The 15,960-nt window shown below is 52.9% G+C and overlaps 5 protein-coding genes across 5 annotated transcripts in view; 3 read left to right on the forward strand and 2 right to left on the reverse strand.

Annotated features, from left to right (window-relative positions):
- Positions 1-649: 649 nt before the first annotated feature.
- On the reverse strand, positions 650-2,188 carry BO72DRAFT_383571 (glycoside hydrolase family 76 protein; the record flags this gene model as incomplete). Its single annotated transcript, XM_040941519.1, has 3 exons — positions 650-1,684; positions 1,749-1,993; positions 2,086-2,188. 3 exons carry the CDS (start codon positions 2,186-2,188, stop codon positions 650-652), a joined length of 1,383 nt encoding a protein of 460 aa, XP_040798921.1.
- Positions 2,189-3,693: 1,505 nt separating this feature from the next.
- BO72DRAFT_409153 (uncharacterized protein) lies at positions 3,694-6,616 on the reverse strand. The gene is made up of 3 exons (XM_040942397.1): positions 6,549-6,616; positions 6,060-6,461; positions 3,694-6,010 (listed from the first exon to the last, which is right to left on the reverse strand). Exons 2-3 carry the CDS (start codon positions 6,284-6,286, stop codon positions 3,910-3,912), a joined length of 2,328 nt encoding a protein of 775 aa, XP_040798922.1. The 5' UTR covers positions 6,287-6,461; positions 6,549-6,616; the 3' UTR covers positions 3,694-3,909.
- A 3,138-nt stretch (positions 6,617-9,754) lies between these two features.
- On the forward strand, positions 9,755-11,632 carry BO72DRAFT_450193 (snoRNA-binding rRNA-processing protein UTP15). Its single transcript, XM_040945193.1, has one exon. It carries the CDS (start codon positions 9,890-9,892, stop codon positions 11,510-11,512), a length of 1,623 nt encoding a protein of 540 aa, XP_040798923.1. The 5' UTR covers positions 9,755-9,889; the 3' UTR covers positions 11,513-11,632.
- Positions 11,633-12,173: 541 nt separating this feature from the next.
- BO72DRAFT_450194 (uncharacterized protein) lies at positions 12,174-14,574 on the forward strand. The gene is made up of 2 exons (XM_040945194.1): positions 12,174-13,394; positions 13,450-14,574. Exons 1-2 carry the CDS (start codon positions 12,555-12,557, stop codon positions 14,419-14,421), a joined length of 1,812 nt encoding a protein of 603 aa, XP_040798924.1. The 5' UTR covers positions 12,174-12,554; the 3' UTR covers positions 14,422-14,574.
- A 568-nt stretch (positions 14,575-15,142) lies between these two features.
- Positions 15,143-15,960, forward strand: part of BO72DRAFT_514796 (phosphoglycerate mutase family protein) — a gene marked incomplete at its 5' end in the record, with an annotated part of 1,813 nt that continues 995 nt past the window's right edge. Inside the window, 3 exons of the mRNA XM_040949532.1 lie at positions 15,143-15,352; positions 15,433-15,651; positions 15,718-15,913. Of these exons, the coding sequence (XP_040798925.1) occupies positions 15,143-15,352; positions 15,433-15,651; positions 15,718-15,913 (625 nt within the window). The remainder of the gene's footprint in view (positions 15,353-15,432; positions 15,652-15,717; positions 15,914-15,960) is intronic.

Consider the following 15,960-nt stretch of genomic DNA (forward strand, 5'->3'; position numbering starts at 1 on the left):
ACTTGCCCAATCGGCCTGAATGCCTAGGAGTAGGCGCAGAGCGGCCGAAGCCCAATCGGCTGGTATTAAAGTGCCCGGTTACTGCGCGGTCATGTATCGTACCGCTACCCTACTTATACTAGGTAGGTACTCAATTGGATGAATTGAAAACAAAAGCAAAACCACTTCAGTGCGTGGCCAGGCATGCACCTGAAAAATTAGAGCTCAAAGAAGGGCAAAGGGCCAGGCAGGCAAAAGGATAAAAAGGAAAGAAAAACATACAACAGAAGGGATTCGCTGGTGGTCACCCACCCAACTACTAACCTCCCGGCGTGTGGCTTGAGTACGGCTGAGCGGACGGGAAGCCCTATTTTCCACACCCTGTGGTCGTATGTGCTTGAGAAGGGCTTGGGAAGGTTTATATAGCGTGTGTATCATTTTATATAGTAAGTAAATTAGCATTTCATGCCCTGCTGTGGATGCTCTATGTCCCGGGAAAGGCCAGAAAAGGTTGCCGGGTCACCGGACGGATATCCTAGGAAAGGCCTATTGGCTACTGGGTACTCAGGTATCAATTCTCGCAACGCTTCGCTTGAAAGAACAATTTCATGCTATTGCTAAACACGTAAAACAGGGTATCATTCTCGCTCACCACCACTGCATCCACACGTCACAGCATGATCATCCACACCAGACTCCCGACCGACATGGCGACCAGAATGACCGTCACGAAGGCGGCGCCAACGCGGTCGCCCGTCGTGATAGTGCTGAGGGTCTCCTCGTCGTTGGTGTCGTCGGATGTGCCGGCGGAGGGGTCGCTGGTGCTATTGCCGCCGGTGGAGGCGGTGCGCGGGGTGGCGGAGGAGTTGATGTAGGGCAGCAGGGCGGCGACGAAGACGTTGACGACGCTCATCTGCTCCTCCAGGCCGGACCAGCCGTCCCAGGTGGAGTTCCAGCGGACGCCGCAGGAGCTGTTGGAGTATCCCGTGCAAGACGCGGCGGCGCCCTCGGCGGAGCCCTGCAGCTTGGGCAGTATGCGGCTGTAGGTCGAGGGCACGAGCATGGCGGTGAAGGCGAGCCAGTTGGATAGAAGGCCTTTGAAGATGATCTCGTCGCGGTTGCACACCTCGGTGGGCTCGCAGGTGATCTCCGACATGACGTTGCCGCCGTACTTGGTCGGGAAGAAGGTATCGAATGTCACGTTCAGCAGGCCGTTGACGGCCGTCTGCCACTTGCTGCGGCTGGTGCCGTTGGTGTAGTTGTACATGTACGCCGCGCCCCCAAGAAAGGCCCCGTAGTTGTAGGTCCACTGGTTGTCGCCCTGGGTGCTGCAGTCGTTGGTCGTCTCCGTGGAGTCGGCAACGTTCCAGGTCGAGTTGCTGAGTAGCGGCGTCGACGCGGACCAGTCCCAGATCTTCTCCGCCCATTGATAGTACGTCTGGTTGCTGGTGTAGCGAGCCAGCCGCGCGGAGAGCTGAAATAGACCCGCGTTCGAGATCGTGTTCTTCATTGTATACCCGCTTTCGTAGGACCACATCTGCCACCGCATCCCCCCGTCGCACGAGGTGGTATCCCACCGCGCGACTTGGGTGTTGAAAACCCCCTGCGCCAGCGCCAGCCACGAGTATCCGTCGTCCGAGTTGGGGAAGTTGAGCTCCGCCGCCGTCATCGCCGCCAGACCCCAGAACATCTGATCATCGTTTCCCTAGTTATTGTCAGATTGGGCTTATTGAGCGGGATTGTAGAGGAAGAAGATTAAAGTTTCTTACCAGCCAGCTGCTATAGTTGGATGGCATATAATCGCAATCTCCTGCTTGCCACTGCATTCCTTGGATCACCTCCTTGTTGTAGGTGCTATCACTGGTATAGTGATAATACAGAATGAGAGCCATGAACATGGCACCGCCCTCCCACCACGTATCATCGAGCTTCCCTGGTATGTGGCCTGACTCGTTGCCATGGTAGTAGGACATCAACCCGTACGCGGCGGTGCTGGCGGCATCTTTGATGGATTCTTTGTAATGACGAGTGATTAGCAATCCTGCTTGTTGGAATATTGAACAAGAACAATCAAGTCGAACGAATCGAAAAAGGAACGAAACATACGCTCACTGCTAACTTCGATATCTATTGCTCGCGTGCCGTGAACAATAGCAAGAACAATCAGCAAGCACCCCGACCAGGCGGTAAAAGACCACAGATTCTTCATGGTCGGAGAACGTCCAGCGTCTATCACTCGTTGATCGAGCATAAATATCCCAACTTAGGGCATCAAACACCAGCAAAAACGACAACCATTTCAGAAGGAAGTTCGATAGCCAGAAAGACTGGCGATCAACCTAAATAAGCCTGTTTTCCCAGTAACTCTAAACAGCTCCCAACCATCGACCGGTTTCCTGGAATCACTCCGGCACTGGCGCGTAGAAAGCATCGTCTAGTCACTAAGTAGTCGTCAGCATCCACGAGTGTATTTGCTCGGCAGTCCCCACTATTCCCCGCCTGAACGTAAGTTCCCTCCTAGGCAGCAGAGATTTAGCTCCGTGAAGATAACGCTACCGATAGCGGATTCTTCATCGACTTAGACCGAGAAAGTCTGCATTCTACTCATTGTTCTTGAAGACCGAGCCTTTAGGGCGATAGACACATCGCCATTGTGGGTGATTGAAGATCGGCGATGTCATCACGGCGGCCAACATTCCAGCCCGGAATTGCGGGTCTCCACATGTGGGCTCCTCGGTAATGCCCGACTCGAAGAGATTCATCATCGCCAATAGTGCCAAGAAGACTTATTGATTCTCCCGAATGAGGCTTGGCTGCTTAGCCCTAAGTTCTTCGAGACTGCTGTTAAGATTTTAGTCACTCAGCCCGTGCTAACTCGTGCTCAACCAAATTGCTGGGAGTGGGGAGGCTCGTAAAGGACTGCGCTATGTGTTGTGCTTGTTAGCGGTTCGTGATCACATACTTTTCAACTACTGAATGAAAGTTCGTGAGTCTTCTCAGGTGCAGAACGAGATACCTTGAGCAGAATGTTTGGATAAGAACAGCGAGGATACACGCTGGCTTGGTTGGTGGCATCGGGTTTTGATTTCCCGCTTAGATAAGCATCTGGGTCGCTTCAAAATCAATGAAATAGGAAGTGGCAGATGTCCTAGAGCCTGCAAGGTTGAATTTCATAGTCTATCGGTGATTTTGAAGCTGCTTAGGTTGGCTATAAGAAAGGAGAATTTCGATTTCTTGGTGTTGTGGAGAATTGAAGAAAATCAAGATTGATCGGAAGGCACAGTGTAGCTGCCTGAGGCTACCGTCTTCTGAGACCGATTCTTGTGGAATGAGAGGTGGCCGCGCCCAATCGCTCTATGTCTCGGAGGGCAAAAGGTCTCTCATTTCTATCGAGGCTTTGTGAAGCATGTGTGGTTCAATTTACAAATGCGGTGTGGGAGGGAGTGGTATTTTGGAGCTTTGGAGGGAAGACAGAAAAGCATCGGTACGAGGCAGCCGGGGGAGGAAGGTATGGAATCGATCAGTCAAGTCTATTCACCCACAAAGCTATCATCTCCTTCACCCCAACCCACTATAGTGTGTAAGCCTGTTACTTCACTTCACTAACTACCAACATTCACACTTCAATTACAGAGGTCCATGGAGTCTGGATTATTCACACTACCCGGCGTTTTAAGCCCGGACCTGCACAATGAATTGTATCAAATCTATTTCCTTGATTGGAAAGATGAATCTATGCTAAACAAAGGAAGAATAAACAACTCTCAACTCCAAAATCAGAGTCCCCAGTTCCCAGTTCCCAAACAGAATCCCATAAAACACATGCCCCAATGATGTATCCCGCAGGTAGCTAACTAAGTGACTAACTAAGTAACAAATTGACTCACCAACTAACTAACATCAATCAGTTGTAAGAAGAAAAGATCTATTCTAAACTGCATAACCCATGGTCTTGGGTGCGTACTTCTTCAAGCTGCGGCCGCCGCCGCTGCAACCCACAGATCCGATGTCGATAGTGTTCAATTCTCGACTAAGGGCGTCCATGCCCATACTGCCGCCAAGGACAGGGTAGTTCTGGTTCATCGCCTGTGCGATAGGAACCTTCGAAGGAATAGGTGGACCCATGTTGGGGGCTCCATCCGTGTATGCCGGCGGACGTCGAATGCCAAATCCACGTTCGACTGTGCCATCGGTAGTTGGTCGTGCGAGGGGATTAGCCCGATGAGCAGCACGTTCGACTATGCCATCGGTAGTTGGTCGTGCGAGAGGATTAGCCCGATGAGCAGCACGTTCAACTGTGCCATCATTTGTTGGGCGTGCGAGGGGGTTAGCCCGATGAGCAGGGTTGCGAAAGCGCACGACGACGCCAGGCTTCTTCGTCTTGCGTTCGGGCTCAGGTGCCCAGGTGTCCGTAGGAAGGTGATCAGACGGGTCAATTTCACGACCATCGTCTCCAATTATTGGGCCCATGGATGCGTTGGGGTTCAAAGCATCGTAGGAATCCGGTGAGAAAGGAGTGGGAGACACCCCGCGCTCCCTCATACTTGGAGGTCGAGGGCTGACAGATTTGCGACGGGGGACCAATTGTCTATCAGAGTTGGAGCTGACAGACGATCGAGTCACAATAGAGCTGTGACTATCCAAGGACGGATCCATGGGGTAAGGAGGGCTCGGTGAAGATTCACGTGGGGGCTTCCTCAACGGATTCTCTTCTATGATGCCACTTCTGCGTCGTGCTTGCCTTTCATAAGTGACACGATCCGACTCTGCGTCGGCAATGACTGGGTCGAGGCCAGCAACAAGACTGGGTGGCACTGAGGGACCACTCAAGGAAGAACGCACACTCGGCATGCTGCTGCTGTCAACTGCAGTTGTGACCGAGGTGTAATTAGAAGGAAGGCCATCAGACACAGGATAGTGTCCTGATGATGCAGATTCGGTGGAGACAAGCGAGGGAGGTCTTATGTTCCTGACGTGGACCAAGGCAACTCGATGGGCCGGTGGTGGCGGTGGGAGATTGTTCTCGTCATTTTCATCCTCGACCCGAGGCTGCAATCTTGCCCACACAAGATCAGGGATAGGACGTCCCCCTTCACTGATCGACTTTGAGCAATACACCATCGACGGGCCACTATCGATGGACTCGCTGCCGCTGACATAAGACCCGCTGTCAGAGTAGTTGTGTGGATAAGGATATACCGTGCTTGGCTCGCTCGAGAGAAGACTGTGGTGAGAGCAGGGATAGACCGTACTTCCACCATCGGAGGTGCTCGTCGTGCTCGAAGAGGTTTGACTCCCATAGGGGCTAGGCTGAGTATGCGGCATATTGCCCACATACTGTTCACAAGAAGAGAATGGATAGCTGTTCTTCTCCCTCTGGGGCATTTGATTAAGTGGGCCGTCATCGGTCCATTCTTGATGACTGTGAAGGTGGGGGGGCTCGTAGTATGCCGGTCGAGGGGTCTCTTCATACACCCATTCAGGGTGACCGTGAAGGTGCGTTGGCCGTTCATGGCTCGCCATGGCGGGCGCCGACTGGGCGGGCTCATGGTATGCTGGTCGAACTGGAGCATGTGGTATTGGGGCTGATGGCACCTTTTCAGTTTGAGAAGGGCGTGCTCTAGTTGGATCGCTGGGCAGGGGACGTCTCTTGACATCCTTCAACTGTCTAGGCCCCGAAAGAGCGGACGAGGAAGAGGACGAAGCCGCAGTGAGAGTGATTGGTGGTGCTGAGGGCACACTCTTCCTAGTATGAACCTTTTCAGTCCCCATGGTTCGGCGTTCGATGACAGCCTCATCCTCAGGCCGTGTGTCATAATAAGTCATCTCAAGACGCACTTCCCCTGCGTATTTTCCACGATGCTGCAGAGGGTGCCAGTGGTCGTTCTGGCTTCCACCAGGGATGATCAAATCTTTGAGATCGATCCAGGTTTCGCCGATCAAATCGGTCTTCTTGTCGTCGTTGAAAACGGAGACCTTGAGCTTAAAGTAGTCCGGAGACTCGTGAACGGTGAAGCGAAGCTCCTGATCCCTGCTAGCTGTTAGTACCGTGCTTGATGTTGTGTAAAAGAAGAACCTACCATCGAGGAGTTTGGCCACCGCGAAGATCCGTCTCTGTCTTCTTGGCTTCTTTGCCCAAACGAGCGGCACAATAGGGGTTTTGCTTGCCCATCGTCTTTCGATTAGGCAGGTTTTTGGCGCGATCAACAATGATCACTAGTGTCCCAATAGCGGGACCGTCGACAGACATGTCTGCGAAGATGCCAGCAGCATGAGCCATGGCCCTTCTGGATGGCCTGGCGTCCATGGCTGGAGTTGGTAGTGAGGAGGAATAAGTCAAACTATGGAGAGAAAGCGAGAGACGAGAGAGTTTGGTTTTGATGATGAGCCTAACAAGAGAAGCGAGAGGATGTCGAGCAACGAGAGTGGGGATAAGCGCTAGGTATAGCAGAACGAATGTATCACAGTGGAGAGTGTCAAAGCTTGGATTGTACTAGTCAGCAAAACTGGAGAATGAGTGGTTGCAAGGATAGAATGAAAGAAAGAGAAGAGAAGAGAGAGAGACATACAAACAGCGATGGATGGATGGATGGTGGGTGGGTGGGAATGAGAGAGAGTCAGAAGCAGTGGAATGAAAGTCCGTCGAGTGGATGATGTTATTCTTTGAGTCGTAGGGCCCTGCTATCGATAAGAGTGCATGCAGTCATTGGATGACAGTGGTGGGGCGGATGCAAAGTCCGGTGGCTGGGAGCAAGGGGCTGAAGGCTGGGGCATGTCTTTCAGCTCGTTGATTGGCTACTAGGAGCGGCTAGTCCTATTCGTTTCTTGGCTTCTCAGCAGGTTACGGTAAAATACCTTCCCGCCCATAGCTCACCTACAGCCCGTATTTTTGACGTGCGTCACAGCTGGTATCTGGTAAATCCCAGCCACCTTGAACTTCCGCATAAGGAAGCCACGACCTAAGCCCTCAGCTCCGACCTGCCCCAACTGTATCCTCTAAAGGCACAGCCAGTGCGTATAGGTACTAGGCACTGCATTCTTGCGAGATGCATCTAAATTGAAGTATCGTGTATAGTATACACGTTTTACAAGTAGCAGGAGGTATGTACCGTACAGTGCTCGCCGCAGGTTAAACTTCACTCATCCTGCTCCATGTACAGTAATATTTCTCCCGTCCCCTGTACCCTGTACTGTATGTACATACGTCAGCCCCAGTTGGTGATTGATCATCGTCATATTTTCCGGGCGCTGAAACTAGAATTCAACCTTGTCGAGAGACTAAACTACGTAGTGTTTGTGGGCTGAGCTGCCGAGCAAATCCTGCTGCCTGTCAAAGCCACTGCCGCACATATGAGTAAAATCCTGTGTGTTTGTTTACATGGAGTTTGGATCTCAGTGAGGTCTGGGCAGAGTCGGCCACGGCTCGAGCCTGATGTCATACTGTGGATAAAGTCAATCAACCACTTCCCGCAAGGCGACCGAAACCGAGCACGGGCACCGTCTCCGATCAATTGTGAGATTGGGAGGCAAGGGAGATCTCATATGCACCCGGTGATCTGTCCCAGTGCGCCCCTCCCCTGTTCATCCTTCAGTGTCACACCAACCACCATCCTGGTTCTAGATCGATCGGAAATACCAGTCCACGTGGGGGTGGTTACTTCGCAGGTGGTAAGTCAGTGACGAAGTATGCTGCTGAACATTCCGAGGGACAGGATCGGCTGTGGGGAAGCGCTGTGGCTTGATCCGGTCTGTGGCTGTCGAGTGGAGTCGTCGGGTACCTGACGCTGTCGGCATTCAGGCACCGATTCGGCCGTACCAATTGTCTGTGACTTTGCAAGCAAGGATTGAGTCATTAGAAACGCCAGTAGGCCCCGTATATTCTGACAGAGTATCATCTTGACTCAGGCCAAAAACAAGATTCCATGCACGGCAAGTAGCATCTGAGACCGAGAATCGAGCGGAGAACTGGCAGCACGCATGGGCTCTGCACGATAGATCACTCTGCGCCCAGAAAAATGCACAAAGAACAGGAACAGAATAGCTCCTCGAGGTCTAGAGGCCGATCGGTCGCAACCTGTCACATTCACCAACCACCTGCGAAATCTCTCGGGCATTTTCGGTACGGGTCGTTGTTCCGGAGGTGATGTGGCATGCAAGTGCTCTGTTCAGAACGTACTCCATGCTTGGTGATAGATAAGCTCAACTCAGCCGCGGGAAAGACCAGCACTCAGCTCCAGCGGAACACGGGTTGGGGGTCTGTTGTCGAATGTGTATCTTCATGCTGAGCACAGTGCCATGGAATGTGGGCTCGAACCTCGATCGATTAGCTTGATGTAACGCATAGCGACATGATTCTTTTCTAAGGTGCTCTAGTCATGCCCGTCAAATCAGTCAGTAGATCACAGTTCAGCAAATCGACGACAATATCCACCACCAAGAATGACCACATGCCGAACTTAGAGAACAGTCTCGATCGATCAGCATAGCTCTAACTGCGTCAAGGGCGATTCGTGGGAGGAATGTGTTGGGTGCACCAGCAGAGCGCATGTGGACAATTACCCCACAATCCGCCCTTGATTCTTGGGGACACGGCGCGGGGGTAAAGTTCTGTGGAATGTGCTCAATCAACAAGCCTCTCAGGTGAATGCAGTACCAAAGGTTTGTCCTCGTGATGCATAATCAGTAATGGAAAGTAGGACTCCCTGGTACGGAGCACTATCACCGATGCAAAGGTCTGAGATGCAATAGGTAAATGTTTATCTGCTCGGGAGACACTACAAGTCCCAGGGAAGCTACAGTCAAGTTCCAGTGCTATCCATCTCTCTCTAGTACCAGTTGTGAAACCATTCGACGTACAACTACGGAAGCTGGTTTCAAATTAGGCTGGAGCTAGTATTTTCTGATTTTCGAAGAAATCTAGAGCCTGGAGTTTTATCGTAAAGCGAAGATCGTTTATGCCTGAGGCATGAATTAGGCACGAACCCTGAAGACAAGTTAGCTATAATAATCTTGGTCCCCACGGAATAGTAATAGTCATAATACATTCAATTAAATTACTTGCGAGATAGGTAGGACGGCCGTTTGAGCCTTACGGTGTTCTTCATGTGGGCCTACCAGTATATTATTTTCCCTGAGTCTACAGAAATCGAGTTCCAGGTTCAAGAATACTCCTCAGTGCAGAATCTCGGTATATAGTTGGAAGATATGGAGATTTCTTAGAAAGATGCAGAGCAGACGGTCTTATTCTTTTTTTTTCGTAATAGCTCCGTAGCATGAGTACAGCGGAATAGCCGTATACTATATATTGGCGAGGTCAAACAAGTTTGAGTGAAAGAAATATGATAAACAATGCATTATGCTATACACTCAGAGAACAAATCAGCTTAGTACTATCTCTACTCCATCTGTAATGGCAAATCAGACTGTTCCGTGAGGAGTCCAAAGTTACTAGTATATATTGTTTGCGGTTACTTCCATTGGGAGCTCTTGAACGATCCTCGAATACATTGAGTATCAATCCACCTGCCCAGGTTAATTCCATTATCTGAATTCACCAATTCATCTTACTTGAGAGCTCAATCATCTCAATAAAGATGTTTGTTTGTCAGTAATTGACTTCGAACAAAGTTGGAAGAGAGATGTAAACCACCTGCATAAATGCCACTAATAAGTCAGCATAGATATGCAGACTGCACTATTCCGAATCGGGCAACGCGGCCAGACTTTTCCCGATGCGAATGGATTTTATCTCAAAAAAAAAGTTTCCCATGAACATCCCAAACCTGCCAGTCCAGCCCATTCAAGCGCTCTCGACGAGCCCAACCCCGCGCATTTGACCAATCTCGCGCTGAGCACTCCAAGCATCGATCAACCCGCTCATCGTTCACATCCCGACCGACGACCAGCAGCCATGGCTGCCCCCGTCCTCCCCCTGCAGCAGGTGAAGCTGCCATCGCTGCCTTCCACCCGCCAGACACCGGAGCAACAATACTGGAAGACCTTCAAGAATCCCCTCCTCATTCCTTCGCCAGCCAACGGGCCCATCAACCTCATCACACAGCCCTCCGCCCCGTCCTCCGCCTCCGCCTTCCCCTCTCTCACCCAGCCGCCCGATGTCTTCACCGTGACCACGGGCGCCCGCGTCCAGATCTACTCCATCCGCACCCGTAAACTCCTCCGCACAATTACCCGCTTCGATGACACGGCGCGAGGCACCGACGTGCGCCCAGATGGTCGTGTGGTCGCCGTGGGTGACGATTCCGGCACGGTGCAAGTCTTCGACGTGGCATCGCGGGCGATTCTCAAGACGTGGAAGGAGCACAAGCAGCCGGTCTGGGTGGCCAAATTTTCACCCAGCGACCCGACGGCGCTCTTCACGGCCAGCGATGACCGCACCGTGCGTATGTGGGATCTTCCCAGCCAGAACAGCGCCCGCAGCTTCGTGGGTCATACGGATTACGTGCGCAGCGGTGCCTTTATGCCCGGATCGTTGGCCTCGTCGGGCCTTCTGGTCTCCGGTAGTTACGATCGCACGGTGCGTCTCTGGGATCCCCGCGTGGATACCCGCGCTGCCATGACGTTCAAGATGGCCGCCCCAATTGAGAGCGTGCTGCCCATGCCGACGGGGACGACCGTGCTCGCCGCCGCCGACAACAAGATCGCCGTCCTCGACATTGTGGCCGGCAAACCCCTGCACATGATCCAGAGTCACCAGAAGACGGTTACGTCGTTGGCGCTGGCCTCGAACGGGGAGCGGTTGCTCTCCGGTGCGTTGGACGGTCACATGAAGGTCTTCGAGACGACGGGATGGAACGTCGTGTCTGGGTCCAAGTACCCGTCCCCGATTCTTTCACTAAGTGTCATAAAATCTGGCGTTGCCCAGGAGGACAAGCACATTGCCGTTGGTATGGCGTCCGGCCTCTTGTCGATCAAGACCCGGCTGTCGGGCCAGCAGAAGATCAAGGAGAAGGAGCGACGGAAAGAGATGCAAGCGCTCTTGGAGGGTAAACTGGAGGAGCACGACCGCAAAGTGGCCAAACAGAAGCGCGGCGCGGGCTGGGAGAAGCGTCTCCGTGGTCGGGACTTTATTGGTGAAGGTGTGGATGTTGTGGTTGAGGGACGCAATACTGGCAAGCGCAAGAGGGAGCAGACCTGGGAGCACGATCTGCGCAAGGGCCGCTATCCGGCGGCTTTGGACCACGTACTCAGTTCCAGCGACAAGACGGCCCAGCTCACGCTTCTCACGGCGCTGCGCCATCGCTCCGCCCTGCGTGCCGCCTTGCAGAACCGCGACGAGGTAACGCTGCAGCCGGTGCTCGCATGGGTGCACAAGCACCTTACTGAACCACGGCTGGTGAACCTCTGCGTCGAGGTGGCCATGAACGTGCTGGATATCTACTCCGGCAACTTGGGCCAATCCGCCCAGATCGACAAGATGGTGGAGAGGCTGCACCGGAAGGTGCGTGAAGAGGTTGAGATGGCGCACCAAGCTTGTCAGACCAAAGGCATGTTGGAGATGTTACGGGCGTGCTGAATTGGGGCCACCACGAAAAGCGAAAATTATGAGTAGAGCTTGTTTCACCATATTGGATACCTCGGATGGAGTTTGGGGTTCTTAGGCATATCGCATGTATTGTATAGCAAATGATCTACATGTTCCTTCACCTCCACCCAGGCCTCTAAACTTCGAAGCTTTGTATAAGCATTGCCTGTATTTCACTGCAACAGCTCGGTATTTCTAAATATGGATTTTTGCTATTGCAACATGATGTCATTGGGCTAAAATGGTCCTTGAAATCCCGATGCTCAGGAAGCATATATTTAATGCGGGGTATAACAGTAACCCAAAGAGGTCTGAGATCAATAAATCAGGGTTAAAGGGTTGGGCCTATGGGTGATGCAGCAGAACAGTCAGAAAAGCTGAATTTGGAGGCTAGCTGATGCTAGCAGGTGTACAAGCCTCTCAAGCCTTCCACCATTGAGGGATTCTATTCAGGTTGCATGCTCCTTTGCCAGGTGGTTTTATACATTGCAGCAAAAAAAAAAAAAAACAGTCCACGGCTAAAGAAGGATAAGAAGGGGCTTGGCGATGCCTGCCCGAGCGATAAGGGTTGCAGCCGGAAAGACGGAGGAAGTAATGTTCCCGCGGGCGGGCGACGACCGTCGGGGTCTCGAAATGGCTTAGTGGATTCCTGGTCGGGGTCCCAAAAAAGGCAAGGCGTGGGATGGGTCGAGATGAGCCTCGTTCCTCAGCCTCTATGTAAGACAGTCAGTGTCTCCGACCCCCTCAGCCTGGCTTCCTTTTCTTCTCCTCCTCCTCGCTCCTTTCATCCTACCTCTACTTCCTTTAGTCACAGCCTGTCTTTTTATACCTTCAAGGGAGCACATTTTTCCCCCTCCCTGATTCATAATCCACAGCCAAGGACGTGAGTCATAGTCACTCATCTTCTTAGTCTGTCTGTCTGTCTTATCCGCTTATCAGACAAAGCATTACATTCGTCTGCTCCGCTGTCATCTCTAAACTACCTAGACATATACTCTTTGATACCCTAATACCCCTGATTCATCCATTCATTATGTCCGCAGACCAATTGCTCTGTCAGATTAGCCAAACTACACCCGATGAGGAGTGGTTCGACTTCAACAACTCTTTTGATATCCCCTCCGGCTGCCTGGACAGCAATGCGACCTCGATTGATTCGGTCTCGCCGAGAGACTTTGACCTGACATTCCCTGACTTGGGCGAATGCAACTGGGGTGCCACTCCCACGGCTTGTCCCGAAAACCTGTTCTCGGAATTCGTGAGCTATGACGGTCCATACGAGACATACCCAGGCCTGTCATTAAACAGCCCGCAAATAGGCCTGAGCGCAAATGATGCCATCCAACCGCTTCCTACCCTCTCAGATCAAGAGCTCGCCGGGTTAACGTTCGATGATGCGTGGCCCCAAGAACCGACCTACCCCGAAGACCCCTTCTACGCGAGCATCCGACAAATGGTTGAGGCTCAAGCCATGGCCGACTCGGGTTGTTCCACGCTCAAAGAGAAGAGACGAGATGCGTCTATCGCTATCCACTTGCAGCGCTTACAGGAGGCCCCGTCTTCCGAGTTTGTCCTGTCGACTTCCAGCACCACGTTCCCCTCTCCTTGTTGGTCGGGCTCCGCACAAAGCAGCACTGGCTCGTGTGCAACCCCCGCCAATGGCTCGTCGCCAGACATGAGTGAGAAGGACCAATCAGCGACGCCGCAGGCTTCGCCTTCTAGTGGCGCCATGGAGCTGGTGCTCGACCTGAACATGAACACAACGACGAACTTACCCAAGAAACAGAAGCCCAGATCGAAAGCTCAGAAGGAGAGCTATATCAAGGTCCGGAAATACGGAGCCTGTGAGAAGCATCGAAAACAGCACAAGCGAGTAAGTTGGTACCTGTTACTAATTTATTCCAGACGTTATGCTAATTTGATTATAGTGCAATTGCCTCGAGAAGGCGGCCGCTCTAAGCCTCACGAACGGCTCGTTTGTTTCCTCTACCCATTCGGTGGCCCACTCGGCGACGAACACCCAACTACACGTCCATGGACGTGGCAATGAGCGCCACACAAGCTGGAAGCAGGCGAACATTTCGCCCACGCTACAACCAACCGGACTCCACGGAGTAGAGCAGGCTACTGCACGCTCACAGGTGCAACTTCCGCATGCGCTCCGTCCATCAAAGGCCAGCGTCCTTGTAACTCAAAAAGATCAAACTCTGCGGGCAACGACTCAACATCCTGTGCGCCCTTCAACCACAGGTCAGCCGGACTTTTTAGTCCATCGACCTCCACAGCCAACAGCGCTCCGCCGCAACGGCGACCAGGCGGCTGCAACGTCGAACAGGAAGCACTTCCAATCGGATGGCAGTGCGATCCGCACCCCAGGCCTCGGTCAATACCTGCAACTATACAAGCTACGCCCAGACCAAGGGCTACGCCCCGATCATGGCATACGCCCCGACCACGGTGTACACCCCGATCACGGTGTACGCCCCGATCATGGTGTCCGCCCCGATCACGGTCTTCGCCCCGACCAGGGCCTACGCCCTCGCCCCCAACAGAGCCTGTCCGTCAAGGTCTCCAATGGCGCTGTATCCCGTGGAGGCTGCGATCAAACCCGAGACAAGACGCATGTCAACACTCAACCAGTGAGCTGTGGCTATCCAACGACCCGCACCCCGCTTGCAAGAAACAGGCGTGGCACGTCGGGTACGCAGCCAAGCGCGACCCAACTACCAACCGTCGCCCAATACACTGGCTCTGTGCTCATACACAATACGTCTGCGCTTACGCGCTTTGTCGACTTTGGGAACATGGTTGTATCCTGGTTGGGCTCATCTTTCGGCAAGCTTGCAGTTTCCACGTTGCGGAAACATTGGCTCGTCCGCAAGGACCTGGGCTTTTGGTGATTGAGATCGTCAATCTCATATGCCAATATTTAACGTTGTGTTCGGTTTGCGCGGAAGATACCATATACCTGTTTGATAGCATGTTGTATAATGTTGGGTTGTGTTTTCGGGTCTGTTGACTGGTAGGAAAAGCTGGTTTTCTAATTTAGGCTGGGGGTGAATAGCATTAATGCTGTGGTGCTTTGATTCTAAATTGTTAAGTGTTTGTAGGTGTAAAGAGAAGTAGAAGTAGAAGTATAGGCACAGTCAATGGTTGTAAGCAGTGGTCAGCCGTTCGGGAGGCACACGTGGGAAATTGGGGGTGTTCCATGGGTTGGGTTGCACCTGCTGCCTGCAAACAGCCTTAACCGGACAACGTCATGTTTTGTGCTTGTTGTTGTTGTTGTTGTTGGTGGTGGTGGTGGTGGTGGTGGTGTTGAGACGAGATTCTACCACTAATCTCAGCTGGATCAAATTTCTCCTGGACCGACTAAACTACCCCATACTAAGTTATCACATCATCTCCACAGCGGGAGTCCAAGAAAGGGATGGCGAGAAAACTGGCAGCTTTTCCGGCTCGCTTCCGGCGCATTGGCGACCCATCGCCCGGCTATTGGCCGCTTGACCACGATCACCACCACCACCACGACCACCACCATCACGACCAACTCCTCGCTCCCCGTCGCCAGTCGATGCTGTGCACCATCATTCGTATTCCACTGATCATGTAAGTTACACTTCAATGGTACTTCACATACACCACCAGAGCCTCGTTTTCCTCCAAGCTAACGCTCTGCAAAGCCCCATCCTCCTCGTGGCCACTCTCCTTACAGCCGGGTTCGTTCTGATGGCCGAGTCCTCCACCCCGTCCGAGTCGCATTGGCGGTTCTCCATTGTCCCAGGGTATTTCCTGCAGAGTGAACCCACCACCGACGCAGACAGCTTTGACTATGTACGGACCCTTTACCATGAATCTCTTGCACCCCCTTCCTATTCATAGACAAAAACGGCGAAGCTAACACTACAAACCAGGTCTCCGCCAATTTCGGCCTGATCCCGCGGCCCTACGACTCGGACCCCGAGTTCGACCCGGAGGGCAACAAGACGCAATGGGAGCGCTTCGAGCACCAGGTCCGGACACTGAACCGAGATGCTGAGCCCGACACCGCCTACAAGGTGCTGTTCCTGGGCCGGCACGGCCAAGGCTATCACAACGTCGCCGAGGCCAAGTACGGCACCGAGCTGTGGGATGTACGTAAACCCCTTTACCACCTTCACGCCAAGGCCCAGCTCTCCCTGACTGACCCCCCCAAAAAGTGCTACTGGTCCCTCCTCGACGGCGACGAGAACGGCACCTGGGTCGACGCCCGCCTCACCTCGCTCGGCATCTCGCAAGCCCAAACCGCCCACTCGGCCTGGAAGACGCAACTCGCCCACAAGATCCCCACCCCGGAATCCTACTACGTAAGCCCATTGAACCGGTGCCTCGCCACCGCCAACATCACCTTCAGCGGTCTGGGGATCCCCCATACGGAGCCCTTCCGCCCACTCATCAAAGAG

Source organism: Aspergillus fijiensis (assembly GCF_003184825.1).
Source record: "Aspergillus fijiensis CBS 313.89 unplaced genomic scaffold BO72scaffold_43, whole genome shotgun sequence".
Lineage (NCBI taxonomy): Eukaryota > Fungi > Ascomycota > Eurotiomycetes > Eurotiales > Aspergillaceae > Aspergillus > Aspergillus fijiensis.

What these genes read in the sequence shown, in the direction of transcription:
- BO72DRAFT_409153 (XM_040942397.1), bottom strand. Translation starts at nt 6,286, where the DNA reads ATGGACGCCAGGCCATCCAGAAGGGCCATGGCTCATGCTGCTGGCATC. An exon ending in GGTGGCCAAACTCCTCGATG is followed by an intron (nt 6,011 to 6,059) that starts GTAGGTTCTTCT and finishes AACAGCTAGCAG; the next exon opens with GGATCAGGAGCTTCGCTTCA.
- BO72DRAFT_450193 (XM_040945193.1), top strand. Translation starts at nt 9,890, where the DNA reads ATGGCTGCCCCCGTCCTCCCCCTGCAGCAGGTGAAGCTGCCATCGCTG.
- BO72DRAFT_450194 (XM_040945194.1), top strand. Translation starts at nt 12,555, where the DNA reads ATGTCCGCAGACCAATTGCTCTGTCAGATTAGCCAAACTACACCCGAT. An exon ending in ATCGAAAACAGCACAAGCGA is followed by an intron (nt 13,395 to 13,449) that starts GTAAGTTGGTAC and finishes ATTTGATTATAG; the next exon opens with TGCAATTGCCTCGAGAAGGC.